This window comes from Trachinotus anak, unplaced genomic scaffold (assembly GCF_046630095.1).
Source record: "Trachinotus anak isolate AG129_WGS33_773 ecotype Australia unplaced genomic scaffold, CSIRO_AGI_Tana_v1 ptg000028l, whole genome shotgun sequence".
Classification (NCBI taxonomy): domain Eukaryota; kingdom Metazoa; phylum Chordata; class Actinopteri; order Carangiformes; family Carangidae; genus Trachinotus; species Trachinotus anak.
This window is the reverse complement of record NW_027273879.1, coordinates 6,919,522-6,943,158: the sequence shown is the minus strand read 5'-3', so window position 1 is coordinate 6,943,158 and position 23,637 is coordinate 6,919,522. Positions and strand designations below refer to the sequence as shown.

The window sequence follows — 23,637 nt, the reverse complement described above, 5'->3', positions numbered from 1 at the left end:
AATAATAGAAGCTCCGGGTGTAGATCACTGGTCTGCTCAGAGGATTATACAGGATAACCTTCATCGTAATGTAGGAATGTATTAGGATGAATTTTAACCATTTGTTTGTGTTTCAGTTGTTGCCATTGCTCCATTAAGACTAAAACAATCATTCCATATAGCAAATTCACTTTATTTGTAATTATACAAAGGATAATTAGTGGAAAGAAGGGATGCTATGTCATGCTCAGGAAACATGTGAGCCTTATGAACATGCCTTTTGCTGGATCATCACTCAGCAACTTTCTGTGACAGAGTGTTAATGAGTTGCACTGAGGCCACAGGGAGGGAGGCAGTTGTGTGTCTGTGCGGCTAATGTTGATGGAGAGGAGTGGTTAAAATATAGGCCTGTTTAACACGTACAGTAAGGGAAATCAAACTGGACCTAAAAATAAAAAGCATCACTGCACTGACATTGTTTTTGGTCACTCTGTAGTAAAAGTAAAAGAAATGACTTCATGTTTGAGGAAATTACTTTGGAGTTCAGTAAACTAGCAGCCCTGGAAATACAGTGCAGAATACAGATTTTCAGAAGCTATATGTAAAGCAGCATGGCCAGTGAGGCTGAACAGGCTATTCTCTGTTGGGAGCATCAAAACCCTGGTTTTAAAGATGAACTATAATGACATAATGTCGGTGAGAAAAGGCTTTTTTTCCAACAGGAATGAGTGCTCCTGACTGGTCGCAGTACCAGCCTGTCGAACTCTCTGAGTTTAGTTGCCTCTCTGTGTTTTTTGTTTGCAAAGCTGCTGTGCAAAAGCAGCATTAGCATAAGAACCATTGTGTGCTGTCATGCAAGACCCTGCCCCTTTTTTGCAGTTCTGATGTGCTCCTGTGCTGTTCTTTCATCAACGTATTGACTTGATTTTGTGACTGTGACCATCTGTTTGTGTTACTCCCATGTAGATCCAAAGGGTAGCCTGTCCAGTGAATGCAAAATATCTCCTCGGTGCAGTGTTTGTGCATTTGCATGATTGTGCCCTCGCCTCTGGGGTTGAAAGGGGCCGTGTAGAAATTGTTGAATCACCTGCTCACATTACAAACACCCAGGAGAGCAAGGCCAGGACATTACATGGACATTTCAGAACATTGTCCCAAATGTGAGACACAACAAAGCAATCAACCAAGCTGTGTATTCCAAGATCTGAATTTGTTTTCAGTGTGCCCTCTCTGCCACTGTAAGCTCTCATAAACTGCATGACTACAGGAAATAGGTGGCACTGACAGGGAGCCAAGAGCGCTGCCAATACGCTCAGCTGGCATTGGCAGAATATAGGCTTAGAATTAAGTGCATCAAGCTTAAATTTGACCGGGGACAGGGGCAGAGGTCAGCATAATCCTCTAATACAGTGGAGACAAACAGCCAAGATGTGATGTGATAGCGACACAAGGTCACACGCTGGTTGTGTCCAGCCAGCACGGCGCTCATTCACATTTGGCCCGTCCCCATCCATTCAGCACTACAGTATGGTAGAGCAGAGCAGATGAGGATAGGGTGGAAGGTACATACACAAATAAGCTTCTCTGAGCAAAAGTGATTAAATGTCAATCACTGAATTGTTACGTTAGATTGTTACATTAGACGCCATCATAGAGGTGATTCAACATGTGTTTCACTTCAACTTTAAAAGGGTTTCCACCACAGCAGTCAGTCAGGTTGATATGTTTACTGTAGGCTGACATTTCGAGTCTGATGTGCACAGAAAAGAGCACGCAGGAGAATTACTCATCATCAAGCTGTGGGCCTTGATCACGCAATTACAAAGTGTTCTTTATGCATCTTCAAATTGGACATGAGTGACCTCTGTTTGAGGTTAGTGAGGATTAGCGAGGGACTAATTTGAGGGGATTAAATCCACCACTGGCTATTACATTGAAGGATGACAAAACTGCTTCCAGGAAAATCTGGAATTCTCCCGCTTAACATCGTCTTGCAAATCTCCTTTTTGGATCTCTCTTGGTTTTGCTTAATCACGAAATTACAGTTGAACTTGGATTTGAAAAATCATATTATCATGTAATGGGAATTCACTGGGATTTAGCAAGTCTCGTGTTTTCTTCTTCTGTATACTAGAAAAAGTTGTTGGCCATTAAACTCTCAACTTATTAAAAAAAGGCAACCGAACCCCTCCTAAAGACAATGTATGTCTGAGCAGATAAAGTGGAAATATTTCATACACACTGAAATAGTTTCTCTTCCCCTGAAGAGAGGCAGCTTGCTGGAAGTAATTACAGTTCATGTGACTGTAATACGCTATGTGTAATCATGGTGATATATGTATAGTTCAGCAATAAATAAACATAAATAGACTTGGCATTATTTCAGAGCTTCAGGCAGAGTACTGTATGCTCTGAGAAGCTAATCAGTCTGTAAATCTGTATACAGCACACACTAGAACAGACCAGACTACACAGGACGAGCAGGGTCACACATGTATCAACTCAAGGCTGTGTAAAAACTGCAGAACAGTTGTTTCCCTGCTTTAAAAGGCTCCGACTCGGGCACAGAGGCACTGCATTTAGGTAATGAGGCCCACAGTAATTTGCAGTCAGAGACTTAATTAAAAGGCAGGTGGAGATCGATGGGATCTTTACACAGGCAGAAAACAACTAGTGAACTATTAATGTAACAGAGAACACTTTAAAGAGGAGATCATTATTTCTTCACTGCTTGCACTTCTGCCTTACACGCCCAACCAAGCATAACCTCATGAAGAAGTACTAGTAAGTACTTGAAAGAAGCAAGTAAAGACACATTAGTATTACTGGTAAAATACACTTGAAGTTACATTCATATGCAAGGGAGAACATAATTTTAATGTATGAGCTCATTTAAACTACTGTATACGCTGCTGCATAGTTACATCTGCAGTATGACCATGCTTTATATTTTATAAGCTGATTGCGTTTTGTATGAAAAATTCTAAGTATCTAAGTATTTGTAATAGGGCTGAACAATTCATCTAAATATTATTGAAATCACAATGTGGCCAAGTACAATGTCCTAATTGCAGCAGCTGCAGTTTTTTTAATAAAGGTCACAACATACCGTAAATGAAGCGTTGTGGTGTCTATAAATCATATTCTCCAAAGGAGAAAAAAATCACAAAATAAAAATGAAAATGAAAAATGAAATACAAAAATAACCGTTCCAACTGAAATCATAAATCATATTGCAACCTCAATACCTGCCAAAATAATATGACAACAATAGGATTTTGTTTGCATATTGTCCAGCCCTAATTTGTACTGAGGTACATTTCAGGTTACTTTCCAACACTGCGAATAACTGATCTCTGAACCAGTGAGGAGACGAAAGTTGACAGAAAACAACAGCAGACTCAGCCATTCTTCCTGATGGTGACTTAGTTGTCACGAACACAAAACATTTTTGGAACATGCTAATTAATCTCAAACAAAGCCCTGTGTCACTCATTCATCTTGATTATTTGGTTACCATTCACAACCTGACTGTTGCTTTTCTTCAGGGGCTGACCTTGTCAAGGAATAAAAATTTGACATTTGACAAACACTCGAAATAGTGAAGCTATTATTTATTTATGTATTTCACATAAAAAGAATCAAATATTTGGGTCACTGATGCAGGCCTTAAAAGTATCATGTGCCACACAGAATGCACTGTAGTGATACCCGGACATTGCAAGTGGCACAGCGGTCATAGTTTTCCTCTTGTTTTTATTTTCTGCAGTTGCTTTGATATGAATTTTCTAGCGCTTTCAAATGTTTGAATGTAGCCTTATGGCCTCAGTCGATGCATATTCTTGATCATGGAATACAGCTGCTAACATTAAGGACTGAGACAAGTGTTGAATGTAGGACGAAAATAGATGGTAGGTGTGTCGTCGTAGAATGTGTGGTTATGCTGTTCTTTGCTGGATTAGCCTATAGCAACAATTAATCAATGCATTCATTTAATTGGATGAGTCATCCCCTGGTAATGCGTCAGTCACAAGTTAAAATAAAGACTCTTTCTGCCCGGGTAGCTCTTTCCTATGGGAGCAGCGCCGTTCATCTGCTCTGTTTTCCATCATTTCTTTGTCCGTCAGCAGTATTCTCTTGTTCCCCCACTAAGCACATCACACTATACCGCGAGCTGAGCTGCCTTGCCCGCTGTCTCACCCGCTCTGCGTCTATTTTGGTCGTGTGAGCGTGATAACCTCGACACTTCTGTTCTGCCTTAATCTGTGCTCTGCCATTCAGAGCTGCATTGGCAGAGGCAGCATCCTCTGGGGCAGAAGCTCACACAGCCACAGGGGTCACGTTTATGATGTGTTTTGCATGGTATTCATTTTGCAGATTGTATAGAGAGGATGCTGTTGTTGCTAGAGCGCTTTAGGACTGAAACTGAAATGTTACATAAAAACCCTGTACCTCTTCTGTCAGTACTTCAATACATCGTGACCCATACAGTCTGCTAAGCCTTCTTTTTGTCCCTATGTGGCCATTATTCTCAGAGTCTGCAGGGATTAATGTATGCAGTTAATTTATGCATGCTCTTCTAGAAATTTCTGTCGAGGTTTACAGAAGTCTATATGCAGGGAAAGGGCTCGGTGCATCTGGTGAACAAGTAAATGTATTTATGGATGAGGAGGAGGTTGAATGTTCTATTGATTTGTACCTGTAACCTGAGCCGTGGTGACAAAACAACAACATCGGCTCAGCTCTGAGAAAACATGTACACATGGCTGACATCTCCAAACATACCCAGTATCAGACAGCGACACCTGTGACACTCGTCAATGCAACGAGACGATCACGGAGAAGACAAGTGAACACAGACGTATTGTTCCGAAACACGCCAGTAGGCTCAACTGTTTTCCTATGTGACCCATTTTCCCACCAATTGTCTGGTTATGCAAGGCAAGTCTGTTTCAGAGCGACAGTTTGACAACATCATTCCAGGAATTAAATCAGTGTCCTCAGTCAGTCAGTCAGTCAGTCAGTCAGTGTATGAATGAGGGCTGACGGAGGAGAGAAAGAAAGAGAGAAAGAACAGAGAGATAACGGGGAGAGAGGCATGCAACATCTGCTCAAGAACTAGGATAAATATGACACCTCGTGGATTAGTAAGCAGGTCAGCGAGGAAGGATCACACAGTAATATTGTCTAAATATAGTTGATTTCAACTGGTATCATTTGTCTGCAGTTGGCACAGATATATTTTACAATCTTCATATAGTTTGATTTAAGGGATTATGTTCTGAAATGCTTTGGTAAAAGCTCTTGAGAACAATAATATTTTTTGAAACTCTCTACAGTCTGCTTGTGTAAAATGCTGCTAGGGGAAAAAAAAGTATTATTTTAAAGGAATAGTTTGTCATTATGAGAAAGAATTCACTTTCTTGACAGGCGTTGACAGACGAGAAAGTTGGAGCTGAAGCCTGGGTGTGATTAGCTAACCTTAGCATAGCATAAAGACTGGGGGCAGAGGGAAACAGCAAGCCTGTCTCTCTCCAAAGTACCACTATGTGTGGACCAGCACTGCAAGTGTACTTTTGTTGTAACGAAGAAACCACAACTTTCTGTCATAAATTTTAGCCAAGCTAGCTGCTCCCCCTGCCTCCAGTCTTCATGCTAAGATAAGTTAAGCCAATCGACTCTCAGCCCTGGCTCCAGAGTACATTCACAAAGGTAAGAGTGGTATAGATCTTAGCTTACTCTCGGCAAGAAAGCAAATAGCTATATTTTCCATAATGTCAAACTAATTCTTAATTTAATTTGGAACTTTAAGGGAGTTCAAGTATGACTGTAATGTTTGTATGTCTTGTAGGGATTTTTGCCACAATTAATTTACAAGCACACAGAGTATATTTTAGGAAGGCAGGCAAGCATGGCAACAGAAAAAGAAAGAAAGAAAGAAAAAGAACAAAGGGCGACAGAGAGAAAAAATGGAGAAGGAGTCAGAAATGAGCCAAAGAGGTAAGAAGAGAACAGGATTCCATTTTTTACAAATGTCATGGAGGAGTGAAAGAGAGGCTATGGGTGTTGAAGCCCGAGTTGTGGTTGTGCTAAGAAGGCAGTCAGGGAAGATTAGTACCCATGTGAGAGCAAGAAGGATTTGAGTGGATTGCACAGGGTGACCTGCTGTGCTCATGTAAACATCAGCAAGATGGACCCTTCCTACCACAGTTTACAGCAAGGACACACCCTTCCCAATGTCCCAGGGTGGGTGGAGACGGCCCCGCAGTGTGATTTAGACTATACTTGAAGCTGCGATCGATCCTTCCTGAAGCCCAAACACAGCGTACGATGGCTCTAATAGTGGCCATGTTTCCTCTCAGCATGATGACGGAAACAGATACAGACTGTAGTAGAAAGAGGATACACATTAAATACAACAGTACAACAACACTAAATACTCAGCACAGTGGGGGTTATATATTATAATCGGTCATATGATCCACAGTGGAGCAACAGCACATCATCTAATCTCACATACCTCTTACTGTGTTGGCTGTAGCATCATGACTACACCTGATAATGCTACATAATCTAATCTGCACTGTAGTCACACCATAACAATATTTATCTATGGTGTAATAATAGACCATTGCTATAATGATGTTCCTATACAAGACAACATAAACTGTTGCAGCCCAGCTGCTGTCATGAGATGGATGAAGGGTGCTGCACTAAATCAATCCACCACAACATTAACTCTTGGGAAGTGAAAGTAGAAGAAATGCTTCACTAGTTACTAATTAATTAATTTGCACAAGGCATCATTACAGGATGTCTTCCATGAGAAGCGTTGCCCCCTCCCCTCTCTAAAATTAACCAAGGGATCATTATGTGCCTCATGGAGAATCAATCAGTCACATATGTGGGGCTGCGAGGATTAGTCAACTGATCAGTCCATTGACAGAAAATTAATTAGCAACTATTTTGATCATCAATTTATCATTTAAGTAAAAAAAAAAAAAAAAAAAAAAAAAGGCAAAGACCTTTAATAGTTCCAGTGTCTAAAATCATCCTGCACTACAGCGATTTTAGTGATGTCTTTGGGTTTTTGACTTTCAGTCTGACATGTGAAGATGTAACCTCTGGCTCTGGGTATTTTTCACTGTTGTTTTATAGACTAAATGATTAAATCAGTAAAGTACTGGCAGATTGATCAATAATGAAGGTAGTTATGGACAGTCTATAGTGCACAGACGAGCTTTTCCTACCTAACTACTAGGGATCACCAATGCACGTTTCCTCCAGTGTAACCCCTTCCCCACATACCCCCAACAAACCCCCTACTCACACACAGCAACCACCAACAACAGGCCAGTGAACAAAAATAACCGAGATTAGCCTAATCACCACACTTATCACTTAAGTCCCCTCCCAAGACTATATCTGTCATCTGTCTGCTTACTGTACTGTGCACACCATGCAGAGGGAAACTTTAGTTCACAGGGGGGATACCCCATGGCGATGGACACAAGATCAAAGCCGCTTCCACCGACTGTTTCCTTCTCAAAACTCTGGAGGGGGTTAATACGAATCAAGAAGAAAATATTGTTGCTGAATATCAAAAATCTGACATGAGCCGAAAAGCAAAATTATGCTAAAAAAATAAGCAGCAGATGTTGGAAGGAAGAGCAGATGTTTATTTAGTTTGACTGCTGTGGGGCTGCTGAAACAGTTATACCCCAGGCTCAATAACAGAGGATGGCAGTGGTTTGAGGGCACATCATGTATCAATTATTGCTCTAATTCATATAGCACAAAACCTGCTCCCTTTTACCTTAAAAAAAAAACCAAAAACATTATGATTTTATATTGCAGTCAGATTTCCTCTCTGGACAAACGGTCCCTTCTCTTTTTCTCAGTCTCTTGCCTCTCGGTGTCACTGCCTTTCTGTCTCGCTGTCTTTACTGTGCAGGCATGTCTGGTTATATCTTACATCAAATAATCGAACTGAGAGACAGACTGACAGCGGCAGTACGAGATGAAAAGAAAGAGACAGAGAGCGAGGGATAAATAGAGGTACTCCCAGTGGAGGAGTACACAGCATTTGAAATGTCATACATCAGCCCCCATTGGCAGTCTGATACAGAGTGACCTGTAGCCTATAGCTAGCTGTTGTTAGTATGGGTGAACTTACAGGGATGATAGATTAGCATTTTTTTTAAATCACATAAATGTGCTCTGTTGCCTCAGTTGAAACAAAAATAGTTTATAAGAAATAAAGATGCCACAGTAGAGTTCAGCACAAGAGGAAGCGGACATGTTTTAAATGATGATCTAGCCTATTTTTAACCTATATACTTCAATGCTTTCAAGTCCCTCTTTTCCTCTTTCTGTCCTGTCTATTTCTGAAAGCATCTAGAAGACACACTTTCATGTGTGGTACTTTCAATATTTGATATATTAAAAGCGATGCCTACACCTCCAATCCACACTCATTTAACCGATGTGTTTTAATGACATCAATGATCCGAGTCGGTGTACGGGCATTTCTGCTGACATGCTAATTTTAATAGACCTATTTGTAGTGATGTGTATAAAACTATGTTCTTCTGTTTAACACGGAAATAAAGCTGAGCCGTGGCTCTATAATTAGTGTGCTTAAAGCTGTACTTTTCTCTCTGCTTTAACACCACCGGTGTCACAATTAACTCTGTACTCTAAACCATATGGTCAAGCAATTAACACTCTCTACTGCAGTTAACAAGACCAACCAACAACAGAAGGAGCACTCAGTGACTTGGCAAGGGAAATTGGGTTCCATCTACAGGGGATGAGGAGGGAAAAAAACTCTTCCTTTCAGGCGGTGGAGTCTGGGATTTTCCACCCTGTGGGCCAAGAGCGAGCGTCCCTCAGTGAGATGAGCAAGAACATGATTCGAGGCACATTATGTTCATCGTCAGAGAGCCATGTCTTAAAACAGAGAGGACAAGAACACAGACAGCATGGGGGGGGGGGGCACATTGTCCTTCGTTTTTGTCTGCTTGACAAAATTGGACTGGAGGAGTCCATTAGGCTTGTATGTGTGTGTGTGTGTGTGTGTGAGAGAGAGAGAGAGAGAGAGAGAGAGAGAGAGAGAGAGAGAGAGAGAGAGAGAGAGGAAGAAGAGAGAGAAATGGACAAAGAGGGAGGGAAAGTGAGAGATAATGTATGTTTTTAGAGAAGCTGCTGCACCAAAAGAAAGATCTGTACGTTAAACTAAATTTAGCGAGACTAATATCTGTAGGAGAAGTTCTACATTTTAAATGCCCTAATGAACTTAATGAAGCTGAATCTAAAGCTCAAATCATCAAGTCTAGAATGTTTTTTGGGACAAATAATTGTTGAGAAAAAATAACATTGTTATCCAGCGTATTTAATATTTATACTGGTGAGTGAAGCTACGACAGTGTGGGTGGCTCTAAGGTGAACAGGGAGAGGTCCCCCTCCTCACGACATGTCAAATGTGTGACAGTCAGATTGTCGCACATAAAGACATGTGACAGAGCTCTTTAGCCCCCCCGCAGGCTGCAACTCCCACACACAAGACAACAAAGGTCTGCTTCGCCTCCATCAGCCTGCCATGCCATGCCATGCACTACTGTAAAATTGGTGGGGTTCCCAGACACGATTATGCTGATGACCACCAAAACGCCTCAACACCCTGTTCGGTCCTTCAACAGCAAAACACGTGCTCTAGCAAAGCAGAGCACAATCTGATTTGGATATAGTCAAATTCACAGGCTGTCTTGTTAAACAGTCAAACCTGAAAAAAAAGATGCAAACGTGGTCATTGTTAACATGGAAATGCTAATTTGTTAGCATTTTCCATTAAAAAAAAAAAGGGCTGACTTGCTTAAACCAAATGCAACAAAGCATGCACCAACATCACCATGGAGCTTGAGCACTGATGAAAAATGCAAGAGTGAAGAAAAAGCAGTGAATTCACTGTTCCGTAGCCAAGTGCTTAGTAGCACTGGACAGCATAATTGCATCTGCACATGCTTTAGTGATGAATTCACTTATTTCTGCTGAGGTAATGAGCACAAAACGGTTCGCAGTTCACCTACAAACACTGGACTTCTATTGCATATACATCAGAATAGATTGATAAAATGCAAAACAAACATTTTAAAGATTTTATAGATGAAATTTTTTTTTAATGCCAACCAGTGGAGGAGAAGCAGCTGCTCGACAGCAGCTGCATGGAAGATGTAGGAGGCACTGATATCCTTAATGTTAACCAAGACCCACATGTAACTGTATCCAAATGCTATGCTATCAAAATGTCACTGTGCAATCACCATGGTGCACGGGGCATCAAATGTACTACAGCTGCAACAACTGCACTTTGTCTTCAGACGGGGAAATTTCCACTCAAACCTGCACTTTCATCCAGACCTTTATTCCAAATAGCAGTCATCCAGACGTACATCTCCTCCTTTTAATGCATAAAAACAGAAAAGTAACCTTCACTAACAACACACACAAACTGCACCTCAGATTACAAACAGCACTTCCAGGCTACTGCTGCTGCTTTGATAAATGACATGCACGTCTCCAGGCACAGGAAAGTAGTGCTCCAGTGTCCTCAAGATACCTCGAAGTGAAATCAGACCTTTCTGTGCTTTGCGAAACAATGCCCGATGTCCCGAGTTCTTGTTGGGACATTAAATAGAAACAACCAGCTGTGCACCCCTGCCTACGTGGGCCTCGTGCAGCAACATTACAGAATCAGGGATAACTCACACCTGCTACAGTGCCTCGTAGAGACTATGAACAATGTGTGATGTCTTTTCAAGCACCTTCAATTCAACTATAATGATCATCTGAATCAATTCTGTGTGTACGTCTTGCTTAAAGGTTTTAGTTTCCAACACTATTTCTCTTATTTGTCTCTGCTGCAGTGAACCCATGAACATGGTGTTGGCAGATTGACATTTGCAAAGTATTGGCCTATGAAAATACAATATATTTTAGGAATGGAAAAAAAAAAAAAAAAAAAAAGCAAAAAAACAAGTTACCATATGCCACCTCCGGGCTTCAGGGTCTGATATATCCGGATGCACACACACAAACGCACAGACATGACACAGTCCCGCAATAATCCTGAGCCTCACACATCACATCAGTTCATATCAAATCACATCCCATAACAGGAAACAGTTGTATACAGTCATCAGCCGTAGGCTCTGCTCCGACACAGCTCTTTCATGGAGGAGAGTCCTGCAGCCAGTCACATCTCTGCTCCTCACTACTGTATGTGTGTCCCACAACTAAATGCCATTTGAGAGAACATGGTAATGAGGCCAGGCTCCTTTTAATTATCCTCCTATAAATGTCATTTGCTGTTCTGTGTGATAAATGGATTGTATACTTTCTTTATGGATCCAGCTTGTCTTTGTTTAAAAAGGCTCTGCAGTCACTGTGATAAATTGCATGTAGGTACAGCTTATAGAGCATAGGTGGATTGCATGCACTGAAATGTACACAAATGTTCATGTTTAAAAACCTTTGCTCCTACTTCATTTAGCATCGTTTTACAAGGTGTAATTACAGAGAGAAACATGGGTCAACTCAATCGAAAATCAATCAGGGGAACATAGTGGAGGAATCACAGTTGCTGCTGTATGATATAAAATGTAACACACACTTCTTTGTTCCTTTGTTTCCTCTTTCTCATTATTTCTATCAGTCTCCCCGTCTCCCTTTCAGCCTCACACATGACACAGCACTTCCTAATTCAGCACACACCCTCCGTCCGTCTGTCTCTGTGTGTGTGTGCGTGCGTGTGTGTATGTGATTATGCACCTGTGTCCCTGCAGGAGACTAGGGCGGTGGCCTAAAGGCACCGCACAGTTGGCATGGCCTATTCTGAGACAGGTGAATCAAGTCCACAGGACTCAATAAACCAAAGCCGACTAATCTCCTCTGGCATCAAACTATCTGTAGCTGAGGTGGCAAATTACAGTACGTCAGTGGCTTCATCGTGATCTCTCTTCACCTCACAAACCCTGTGTCATGGGTCGTTTTGAACTGATGCTGCGACAGTTGGCTGATTAAGCGATTGCTTGATCGAGGGAAAACAGATTATTTCTCAAGCAAAAATGGTTGTTTTCAGTTTCCTGTTTTTTCTTCCTTTTCCTCTCTTTACATCATTGTAAGCTATTAATGGAGAGTTTTGCAGTCATTTGGAGCCGAATCATGCAACTTGAAGACGTCATCCTGGGCTTTGTAATGTGAAATTGCATTTTTTTTCCTACTACTATTTTCCAATAACTGAAAGAAATGATCTACTGATGAACAGCAAAACTAATCCTGATTTGCAGCCTTATTGTCAAACTTCTAAGTGTGTGGTACTTTATTAGAAATTAGATTTATTTTAACAATCTACTGTATATCACAAAACTGAGCCTTTGAAGTTCTGCTCTGGCTTCAATTCGTCTTTAAAAAAACTGATATGACGCTGTGAAAAGGTACAGACAAACATTCACATCTCCTCCATCAGTCTGTTTAAAAAAAAAAAAAAAGAAAGGGTCTGCTGTCAGGCTGTCACACAATAGTATGGGTTATTTCAGTGGGGACCAGATTTAGCCAGTGTAATGTAGTTAAAGTCTCCTCTACTGTTCCCACGCAGTGAACTAGATACCCAGGTCAGTTGGCTCACATTTTCCCCTCTTTCAGATCAATTTACCGAGCGAGCTGTGAATCAACCGTGCACCTTTGCTTAGGTCGACGCATCCCCACAGACACACTCTAATTAAACAGATCGCTTGCCTCATGCTTTGCTGTCAGCTGGAGCAGACACTGCCTATCTGCTGTAAATATAGCCGGCCAAAAAAGCAGAATATCAACAACAGTCTGATCTCGAGAAGTGACTCAGTCTGTCACAGAGGTGTTCACAGAAACAGGTTGTACTTTTGCACGACAGCTCAGTGATCCTGATACTGACAAAGTGGAGCTGCACATAGGGGATGACATAGCTGCCACTTCTTACAAGGAGCTGCCAAGTGCATCACGCACATTCAGTTTGTTTCCCTATAAAATATGAATATAGTTGTTATTGCATGCCACATATCAAAAGATAAATCAACTTCACTCGTTCAAGAATATATATATATATAATATATACTCATTCAAGAATATATATTGGCAGAAACAAACACAACTCTGGTGATGACATGATGGCATAAGATGATGACACAGTTTCATCACCAGGATCATCCGTCCAGAAACATAAAAGGGAAATTTAAAAACGGTGAAGCAAAGAAAGAAACAACAACAACAACAACAAAAAAAAAATAGGAAATAAACTGTCTGTTTGTTTGCATAGGAATAAGAATGAATTAGAATAAAGAAAGGTTACAGCAACACTGGTGAAACTGGTAACATCCCCTCATCAAAATACAGTTGACTGTAACATGACCAGAAACAACATGTATAGTGATACAACACAATGTCTGTTTAACTACAGAGGAAAACAAACCCTAAATTGGAGGGAAAATGTGTCAATTTTAATACACACACACACACAGAGACAAATCTCCCTCGGTATCCTTAGACAAAGTATTGCAATGCTGGAGCTGGTTTATCAATAGAAATATTGTCGTATATCAGTTATTTACCTCGACTATAGGGACTATAAAACCTTAGACTAATGTTAGCTCTCTAGTTTTGCAGTTTGCTAAATTAGCTTTCAAAATGTTTTGGCAATTTATTCATTAGAATTTTCAATGCAGCATCACAGAGAGAAACAATAATTAGGTCCCAGCAGATGTCTTACAAGGCAATCATTGATGACTTTTCTGCAGAGAACACATATTAAAAATACAACAAAAGCTTAAGTAGCTCATTAAAATTGATGTATGTATTTTTGACAGTTCAAAATAGATATGCGTAGCCCATATATTGTTTTCTATGTCCAGGTTATTACCACAAACATCTCAAAAGCTTTAGACTGGAGGTGAGGTGTTCATTTTTTAGTGTATGTAGGTTATTTATTTCATCAATTTTCATTTAATCATTTATATCGATTATTGTCAATAGACCTGACACTGACCTGACACATATATATATATATATATATATATGTGTGTGTGTGTGTGTGTGTATATGTATGTGTATGTGTGTATATATATATATATATGTGTGTGTGTGTGTGTGTGTGTAAAATAATGTTTACTGATTTATTACCGATAATACTGGAGTAAAACGCAGATGCTGCCTGGGGCTTTAGAAAGGGTAGTGCCACCCCTGGGGCCTGGTATCCTGCCACAAGCCCAACCTGAGCTCTTGTGCTGGAGTTGGGATCTGGCGGGAGGCCTGGTGGCTGTGATGAGCCAGATGTGGCACTGGGAGCTGTGGGGATTCTCTACTGCAGTTTAAAAATGTTATCCCCTTAGTCTGCTTTTGCATTTTTTATTAAACAAAATGAACCAAAATCAGCAGTGGACGGGGAATCAGTGGTAACATAAATCATTAGAATCTAAAGGTAACAGCAGAAGTTGGGGGAAAACTGTCTGTAAGGTCATTGGGATAATTAGCTCTGTATCTGAGAGGGCATGAAATAATAAGTGAAACATAAGTGAGGTAGAGTTCGAAATGAATAGGACCAGGGGGCAACAATGCCCTTGACAGATCCAAAAATGCCTGTGAAATTAAAGATGAAAGGGCAACAAATGCCCTCGATGACTATTCTCATTATTTCACTGAATTGTTAAATACTTAGCCATTAAACATGACTCACAGGGGGCTGCTGTTAGTGAGTGGTAGGAACCTATGACTAGGGGATTTTTTTTTCCTCTGTAGAAACTGTTAACATCACATATACAGTAGGTACTGCAGCATTAAAGGGGCTATTTGTAAAATTTCCTATCGTTGTGTTTACAAGACAAGAGCTTGAGGTCTGAGCAGCGCCACATCTTCAGGGCAGATTGGAGGTTACAGTTAGTCGCTATTGGAAAGGGACGAGATGAGCCGGGGCTAGCTGGTTAGCATGCTAACTTCAATAAAAGGAAAGATGTGACAGAAACAAGAGTTAACACTGGCGCTGGAGACAGCTCTTGGCAGGTAAAGGAATGAAGTTTGATGCTGAAATTGCAACATTTCTTCCAGACTGGTAATTAAACAGCTAATGTTAACTCTGGCTATATATGGCCAGTTAGCTCCTTCAATTAAGTGTCAAATCAAAACAGTTAAGTTGTGGCTGTAAAACCAAAACATTGAGCTGAAAGGTGCTAAAATACAATGTAGAGGGGAAATGCAGAGTTGAATAAGTTTCCACACTCCTCACATTATATTTGACCTGTTGCCTTTATCTTCATTTCTACTGGCACTAATACAAAGTGCCTCATAGATTAGGTTGCAGGTTCTACATGTCTTTGAGTGAAAACATGTTGATTGTCACTTAGATTGACTTCAGATATTTCATCTAAGTGTTTCCATAGTTTAAAGAATCACTGAGTGTCCTCCAGATGTGTAAACAGCACACCAGCATCCGTTTGGTCGGCGCTTGTTTAAACTGTGGTGTTTGAGCACAGAGTGTATTTACTGCTCTGCATGACCTTCGCGCTGTTGGCTGCAATTTCCCTAAGCACTTCACATTGCAATAATTATGTGTGAGCAAACAAAGGAATGAATTATTGAGCCAAACGGATGGAAAATCATACACACAGATAGAAATAGTAGCATCTAGCAGTACGAACACAAAGGCCTGGGTCAGAGCCTGTATAACATGTATGTCCGTAGTGGTGATCCTGAAATCTAGAGGAGGTAGTATTAATGCTTACTCAAACTATTGCATCAAATACATATTTTATTTAATTGATTATTTTTCTGACTAATTACCACAGCCAGATGGTGTTATCTACTGCTCCTGTAATGAGTGTGAGTTGCTTAAATAATATGCATCAGTTCCTTTGTGGATACCAATACTGTAGCGATTCAGCTGTTTTACTCAGACCACAATACCCAGCAGCCACTTCCCAGCGGCGCTGTCTGTGAGAGGTTCCTGGTTAAGCACATCACAAAAGGAACCCTGAGTATTTATTGACAAAATTGAGACAAACAATCAGGTAATCATCTCAACACACATTAATCTTCTGCTGGCTATTGCTTATTAAGGTCTAACAAAAGAGGTTATCGACAAAAAAAAAAAAAACAATCTGGCTGAGCTTCATTGTGACTGTCCAGCCTGCGCTTTACCTCACAGATGGAGGGAAGAAATGGTGACAAAGTGGAGAGAGGGATGGGTGGGGGTGGGGGGCAGACCGCACACGACAGCTGAGGGAATGACGGGCATACAGGCTGGAGGATGACTTATTGTAGAAATTGACTGAATAACTAACGGAGTCCATCCCAGGGCTGATGTAATGATGGTTCACTGCTTGAAGCCCATTATGGCTGGAGACTGCATTTGTCCCTCCATTAAAGCGCTAATCCTGCATCCTACACCTAACATCTTACGACAGCCTGGAATTTTTCCACCGAGTGCCTTTCCTCTTCTCTCACGTCTGCTGTGGATGCATTTGATTCGTTGTGGTTTATTACACAGCATGTATATTAAATACGGTCACACACAAGTAACTATACTCAATTTCTATACTACGGGATCTGTATTTTTAAGCCTGCTGGGGTTAGAGACACAACAGCAACGACAGAGACAGGGAGGGTGCTAAGGGAGGATGACATATCGTGAGTGAGAGGGTGAGAAAAACCATGCGAGGGTGGGGGGAGAGGGGGAGAACCGAAGAGGAAGACAGAGCCAGAGTTTGATAAGCAGAAAGACGAATAGAGACAAAGAGGAGTGAGTGAGTGTGAGAGAGACAAACTCAGAGTGCAGGGCTGGGCTATTGTATCCAAGCATTATGACACATCTCTATATACCGCACTGCCTCCCTGCATGCTCACTGCAGATTTTCATTAACCTTGCGGCACCGTCTATTTGTGTTTCTAACCTGGTCCATACCGCCCCATCCTCCCACTGCATACAGCTCTGCAACCTATACAGCAGTATAATATACTGCCCCGTCTGAATTCCATAATCAACTTCCTACATAGTGTGCAGGCCAGGATAATAACACCAAGCAACTGCAATCCATATGGAGCGGTGTGTGTGTGTGTGAGTTTGTGTGTGTGGATCCTAAATCCAAAACCGTATTTGGCAAAGCATGAATAATGCTTTGCTGAAGCCTGAATAATGTTTTTGTTTTTTAAATGCCACATTGTGCAGTAAGGATAATATAAAACTGTTGGAAAACATATACTGACAGAAACACAGACGCTACCATAAACACTATTGAAGTCTGATGCCCCATTGGTACTTGAAAACAAAGATGATCATTTCCTGCTCGATAAATGTTCACTGATCCATAGTACGGCAGCAGGGAATTGGACACGATGCAGGATTGTACTGTTTACACGAAGAACTAACTGGATTCTGCTCATACATATAAATGTTAGTGTTTTTATATAAGCTGCTGTTCACAGGTTCATAACCTTTAGGTTGTCATATGCATTTCATACAGTTTTTTTTTTGTTGTTGTTATTTATTTATTTTTTGCACTGGCATTGTTACTGTTGCATCATTGAACCATACATTATGTGAGCTCAGGTTGAGCCCCGACAGCAACGCAATTTACAAAAAACAAAAAGCACGGATAACAGCAGCAATAATAACAAGGGAGGGAGGCAGACAGAGAGACGGACAGGGAGCATTAGGACAAGGACGTTCAGGATGAGGATGAGGCTGGCCATTAAAAATGACTGTGTTATGGTCACCTATTTACATTCTTACTAAGCTACTTCTCAGGTCAAACGTAATGTCAGTGCTTTGGGCCATGAAATCTTAAAATGTATCCACCTGCTGTAATGGTTCAGGTGTGATATGGAGGAGCACAATCTTTAGATCAGTCAGTGTAATGAAATCATTACCGCGAGAAAGGAGAACTAGAGCTTGGTTAAATAGTCTGAGTCAGGGAGTGCAATGACTCGGTGGAGGGTAATAATGTATCGCTCTCGGTTATGTCCAGTGGGGTTTAACCTTGTGGATGTTCACACAAACTCCACTGCAGTCATCTAGAACAACCACACCAGCATAACATTAAGAGAGTAGTTCATTTAGCCTCGGATATACACTATACTAATGAACAGATAAAATAGTTAACTATATTATATTATGCCCTTAATCCATATATTCCCACTATATAGTAGGAACAAAAGCATTTATTTCTGAAAAACTGGAGGCAATTCCCTCAGATTTCTGATCTTGAATTAATTTCACCCATCACTGAGCTGAAACTGACATTACCACTTGTCATCCACAGATAAGCCTTCTGACCAATGCTGATTGACAGCACCTATTAGTTTGATACGCACGCAATTATATCTGTGCATTACCCTTTCAAGGTTGTTACCGAGCTGCTGGTAAAAACAGCCAGCAAGAGTAAGAACCACCACACAGCACAAATACATCAGCAACAAACGCACCATAATTCTCTGAGTCAACATCTTGCTCTCTGCTTTTACGTCGGTTTCCTTTTCTATTTTTTCTGCTCACTCATGTACGCAGACAAAAGTATACACACCTCCTCCCACTGATGTATGTATCTGATGAGTCGGGACAGTCTCAACAGACGCAGAAGACTGAGGATCTTGGTGAAGCGGACGATTCGCAGGGCGCGGGCCGTTTTATATACCTCTGAGTCAAAGCCTTTCTCCACTATTAAAAAGATATAATCCACTGGAATGGAGGAGAGGAAGTCCACAACGAACCAGCTCTTCAGGTAATTCATCTTGATGACCTTGGGGTCGAGGATGATCTCGGAGCTCTCCTCGTTGACGATCCCCGTCCTGAAGTTCATGACCAGGTCCACCAGGAAGATGGTGTCCGAGGCCACGTTGAAGACCAGCCAGGTGGTGGTAGTCTGCTCTGAGAAGAAGGTTATTCCCACAGGAATGATGATTAGATTCCCCATCATCATGATGAGCATTATCAAGTCCCAGTAGAACCTGCGGAGCAACACACACAAATCAGCAAAGCAAGTGAGAAAACTTGTTGTAGACCGTTAATTAGAAAGTAAAATAGCCAGTAAAGGGGGAAGAATGAGAGAAATAGAATCAAGTTTTAAAAAGCTTTTACCTTTACCAAATTCCAAATGATGCAAATTACCAAAGTTATTACAGTCCAGTAGGATGTATTAGTGGATACACCAGAGGGGGAAGGTGAACGTCTGTACAGAATTTCACACCAATCCATTCAGTATATGCTGTAATACTTTAGTCTCGACCTAAGTGGTGGACCAATCCTGCCACTAACAGCCTCTCCACTAAAAGAAATCACAACAATATTATGGTTGTTATTACAACCTGACTTATTTCCTACTATGGCAGTATTCTATGTGCATACAAACATACAGTATACTGTATTAGATATTGCCTAAACAAACAACAATACCGAGTAGATACGTCTTCAAGGCCTCACAAGCTGCTCAAGGAGAGCTAACAGCAGGTGCAGCTCTGACAGGTACATACTCTGTGCTTGTGCTGCTACCAAAACTCTTATTAGCCTCTTGACAGTCAGGGCCCAAAAGTTCACTGATTCAAAGACATCAAGCATTTACTCTATGTATACAGGGCCCTGTTAGCATGAGGCACTCTTATCCTTCCTGCCCTCTGTTTTGTGATGAACAGAGCCAGAAGTGATTCATCAGCACCCTGCTCTTTTCACGAGGTGTCCTGGGCCTCCATAAAGGCTGAGCAACCATGAATGAAAATAGATGCTTTCAGGAATCCTATCTCATGCTAAAAACTCTCCACTGACGCCTTCCCTGCTGATGCCTGACTGCCTGCCTCTGCTCTGCCTTGCTGCACGTCCATTGCCGTTGTTGAAGATGGAAATGGACTGGCTGGTTGGTTGGCAGGCTGCCTGTCTGGCTGGCATACTGGCCGCCCAGTAATGGATCTGTTTGAATAAATTAAGCAGGGGCCTTGGCTTTATAAATATCCACGGATCATGTGTCCGATAATTGTCTTCACTTCAACTAAACAGCAGTCTTCTAGGTGGTTCATAATATGCACCACAGGTATTTTTACACCGGCAGGCATTGAACTGGGGCCTGTGGAGTGGACTCTTCATAAGGAGAGCCTTGACTTAACACCTTGAGTGGGACATCAGAGCAGAGAACATGATGCAATGGGTTTTTTGATGCTCTTCATTCCCCGCAAGCCTGCATGATAGCATCAAACTTATGCAACAATGATAAAAAGCATGAGCACCAAAACTGCAGAATTTGAGGTCGCCTTTGCAAAAAATACACCACACACCATTAAATCATAGCTTCCGTCTAGAATATACGGGCACTGTTGCCAACCTTTCACCCTATGATTGCCCCATCAGACATTTCAAGACACCTGCTATAATTCATCTTTTCAGTTGCTTCACAACAAGATGCAAAGAAAAGAACTGTTCATATTTGAAGGGAACAAGAAAAAAGATAAAGATGAGACCATGATTAAGAAGGTTTTTATAGGGGTCTTTTAATTTGTAGAAAACAAATTACTTTAGATACCTTAATTAGTTTAATTGGTCTGTGGTTAAAAAGAAGATAATTAAAAGAAATCTGATATCAGAACAATGCATTTTCCTTTTTAATATATTCATAGAATTATATATTATATTTCAAATTATATAATAACTGAAATTTACAATAACAAGAACATATATCACTTTCTATTACATTGCTCTGTCTCAAGTAATGGAAATGGGGGATGTTTTCTGCTCATATTAATGTAATGAAAAGCTTTGTGTTGAAAATGAGAGCCCACACAGCGCCCACATCTCTAAGATAAATCTATTTCTCTCTTGACCTATGTAGGTGGTATTTATACTGTACGTGACCTCTAAGACACCCACTTGTCTAATGAATAAAACATAATGTTTCTCCTCTTGAATTAGAAATCATAAGGCAGCAGACCTCAGCATATTCTGCATTAGAATGAAGTTGTGCACAGACTTAAAGAATACATGAAATTCTACATGAAGAGCAGTTCAGGTGTTTGAATGCCCAGTGACAGTCCTCACTGTAAGGCAAATCTAAGGCCAAGTCAAAAGCGTGCCACTGCAGTTCCAACAGCAGCTCTAATACTGCATCCAGCTCCTGCTACATCATTGTATTAGACTATTGCTCCAATGCTCTAATTCTCAGAATGCACCCAGCCCCAGTCAAACCAGTAAGCGAGAGCGGTGCATCCAACTGTAAGTGCAGCCCCAACACCAGCACGGCAGTCAGCCCTCAGTTTGACTCCTGCTTCAGGATCCACAGCACCAGCAGTGCACCTGCAGGACTTTACATTCACCTGGTGCTCCAGCAGCACACTCGCATTTGCTTGCAACCCATTTGCTATGCTTTCACTTCAAGATGAGCTCTGCATTCTGCTAGTCATTTTTTTTTTCATCTGAGACCAACTTCAATTTGTAAACCCACTCTGAAACACAAGCTGCTGTTCTGATTGAGTAAAGTGGTTGATGCGATCACTGGATCACTGTTACCAAACACAGTAGGCTCTGTAGTATCACTGCAGAGACAACACTGGTTCCTCTGTCTGAGATATACACCCTGTATGAATTGAGACAAATGAGCATATGTTATCCTGATATAGTACAGAAAAAAAAAAAACTTTCAGGTAACCAAAACGCCATACAAATCAGTTCTTTACCAAATGTCAGAAGTTGTCACGTGATCTTTTTTTTAGCCCTTAAACCTACTTAGTGAAGGAGCAGGTCATTCTGTAGCACCCATAAAAGAAAAACTACAAATTTCTACTGATATCTTTACTGTAGCTACCACTCCTGTGGTGGATTGGAGAATCAGCTCCGGTCAAAGCAGAGCAATCCTGCTCCAAATCAAGCCAGCTCATACTCTTCTTCTAGGTTTCCTCCCATGAACAAGTGCTCCATCATAATCAATGCTAGACCACTCCTGCCAATCAACAGAGGGAACCCCACATGATCTACTCAGCACCGACCCTGTCCAATCTGCAATGTAATGGGTATACTCTGCCACAAGAGGTCACGTGTTGTATGGATGTATAGAGTGAGAGTAATATGGACTTCAGATAAGGTCAAATTTCTATATGGTTGATGAAATTAACAAAGCACAATGCCTACAGATAGTTGACCAAACTATCAGTAGCCATAGCCCATATCATTCCCTGTAGATCTGAAGGGCAATACATTTGTTTGCATTGGTGAAGATGCTCTAAACTATTCTTCAAACAAAGAAGCTCTTATAGGGATAATAATTAAACACTCAATTACCCCGAGTTTTCCGCACGACACATTCTAGGCACCAATGACAAATTTACCTATGATCAGATGTGACTTTGTAATAGCTCTTTAAAACAGGCTCAAAGAAAACATCACTGAGAGTCTTTTAGACTTTGACAAAGGCCTCTCCTTAGCATAACCAGAGGTGTATGAGGCCTTGCATGAGGCCTCTCTAAAAATCCATGAATAATGTATATTACTAACCTGCCATTAATCTTTAAGCAGCCACTGTGTACAAAGAATATGTTGGATATTGAGTTTCAACACTCCCACAAAGCAATATAAAGCTTGTGTGAACAGTGGTGTCATTCATGGACTGTACTTACGTAAGACTTTTTAGTGAAAGACCATACTGTGTTTTTTTGTTTTCTGCCTTTGGTCAAACAATGTTCTGCCAAACAAATATGGGACAATACACGTTTAATGTAATTATGTCACAATGAGGGACTGCTAGTGATACACACTCCTGTAGAGAAAAAAAAACTGAACAAACAAAAATATAGAAGTTGTTAAGGCAAGCCCCACAGCAGAGAAACAGATTAGCTTTTAAGCTAGAGTACAAGGAGACCTACCAAGCAAAGTGTACCCTTGCACCTCCATCATTTATGCACCAGCATGATAGATAGCTTGAAGCACTGGGATATAACCTCACAGTACCACTTTGAAGCCAGGATGCTATCTCACTGGCATAGAAGGATTGTGTCGTTACTCTGGCTGGAGGACGAGGACCACTTCTGAAAAACCACCCTTTGGAAAATGTTATTAGAAAGAAACCGTAGGGTGCCTTCACCTTACCTGAGTTATTTTCTAATAGAGCAGAAGTAAGAGTCAGTCTCCTTGAGCAGAGATTAAATTGCAAAATCCCCATTGACTGTCCAATTTGTCTTTTATTTTACATAATATCATCCAAGACATACTGTACTGTACATGTGTATTACAGAGCCATCATATGGAGCCTTTTCAGCATATAGTAGATTGCAAACACAGCCCATTATACAAGACAGCTAACTGGGGCAATCAAAGAGCATAGACCTCCACCAAGGCCAAATAACATACACCACTTCAGAGACTTAAGAGGAAAAAATTCAATTTTGGTATGAATCGGTTCAGTACTTTTTCTATAATCCCGCTGACAAATAAGCAAACACGGATGAAAACACAACCTCTTGTTGGAGGTAATTCATTAAAACAATAATTAATAACTATGAAAAAGGTATGCATATCACGGAATGGTTCAGGTCCTACCCTTTGGCCATCTTTTAGAGGGAGGGGGGGGGTCAATCTTCTTACATAATTGTTTTCAGAGACTGCTAAGC

General features: G+C 41.0%; 1 protein-coding gene and 1 long non-coding RNA gene across 2 annotated transcripts in view; one reads left to right on the top strand and one right to left on the bottom strand.

Annotated features, from left to right (window-relative positions):
* Positions 1–23,637, top strand: part of LOC139611250 (uncharacterized) — a 115,640-nt gene that overhangs the window by 55,430 nt on the left and 36,573 nt on the right. The window lies entirely within an intron of this gene.
* Positions 1–23,637, bottom strand: part of LOC139611428 (potassium/sodium hyperpolarization-activated cyclic nucleotide-gated channel 1) — a 65,202-nt gene that overhangs the window by 39,180 nt on the left and 2,385 nt on the right. Inside the window, exon 2 of the mRNA XM_071466117.1 lies at positions 18,582–19,005. Coding sequence (XP_071322218.1) covers positions 18,582–19,005 — 424 coding nt within the window. The remainder of the gene's footprint in view (positions 1–18,581; positions 19,006–23,637) is intronic.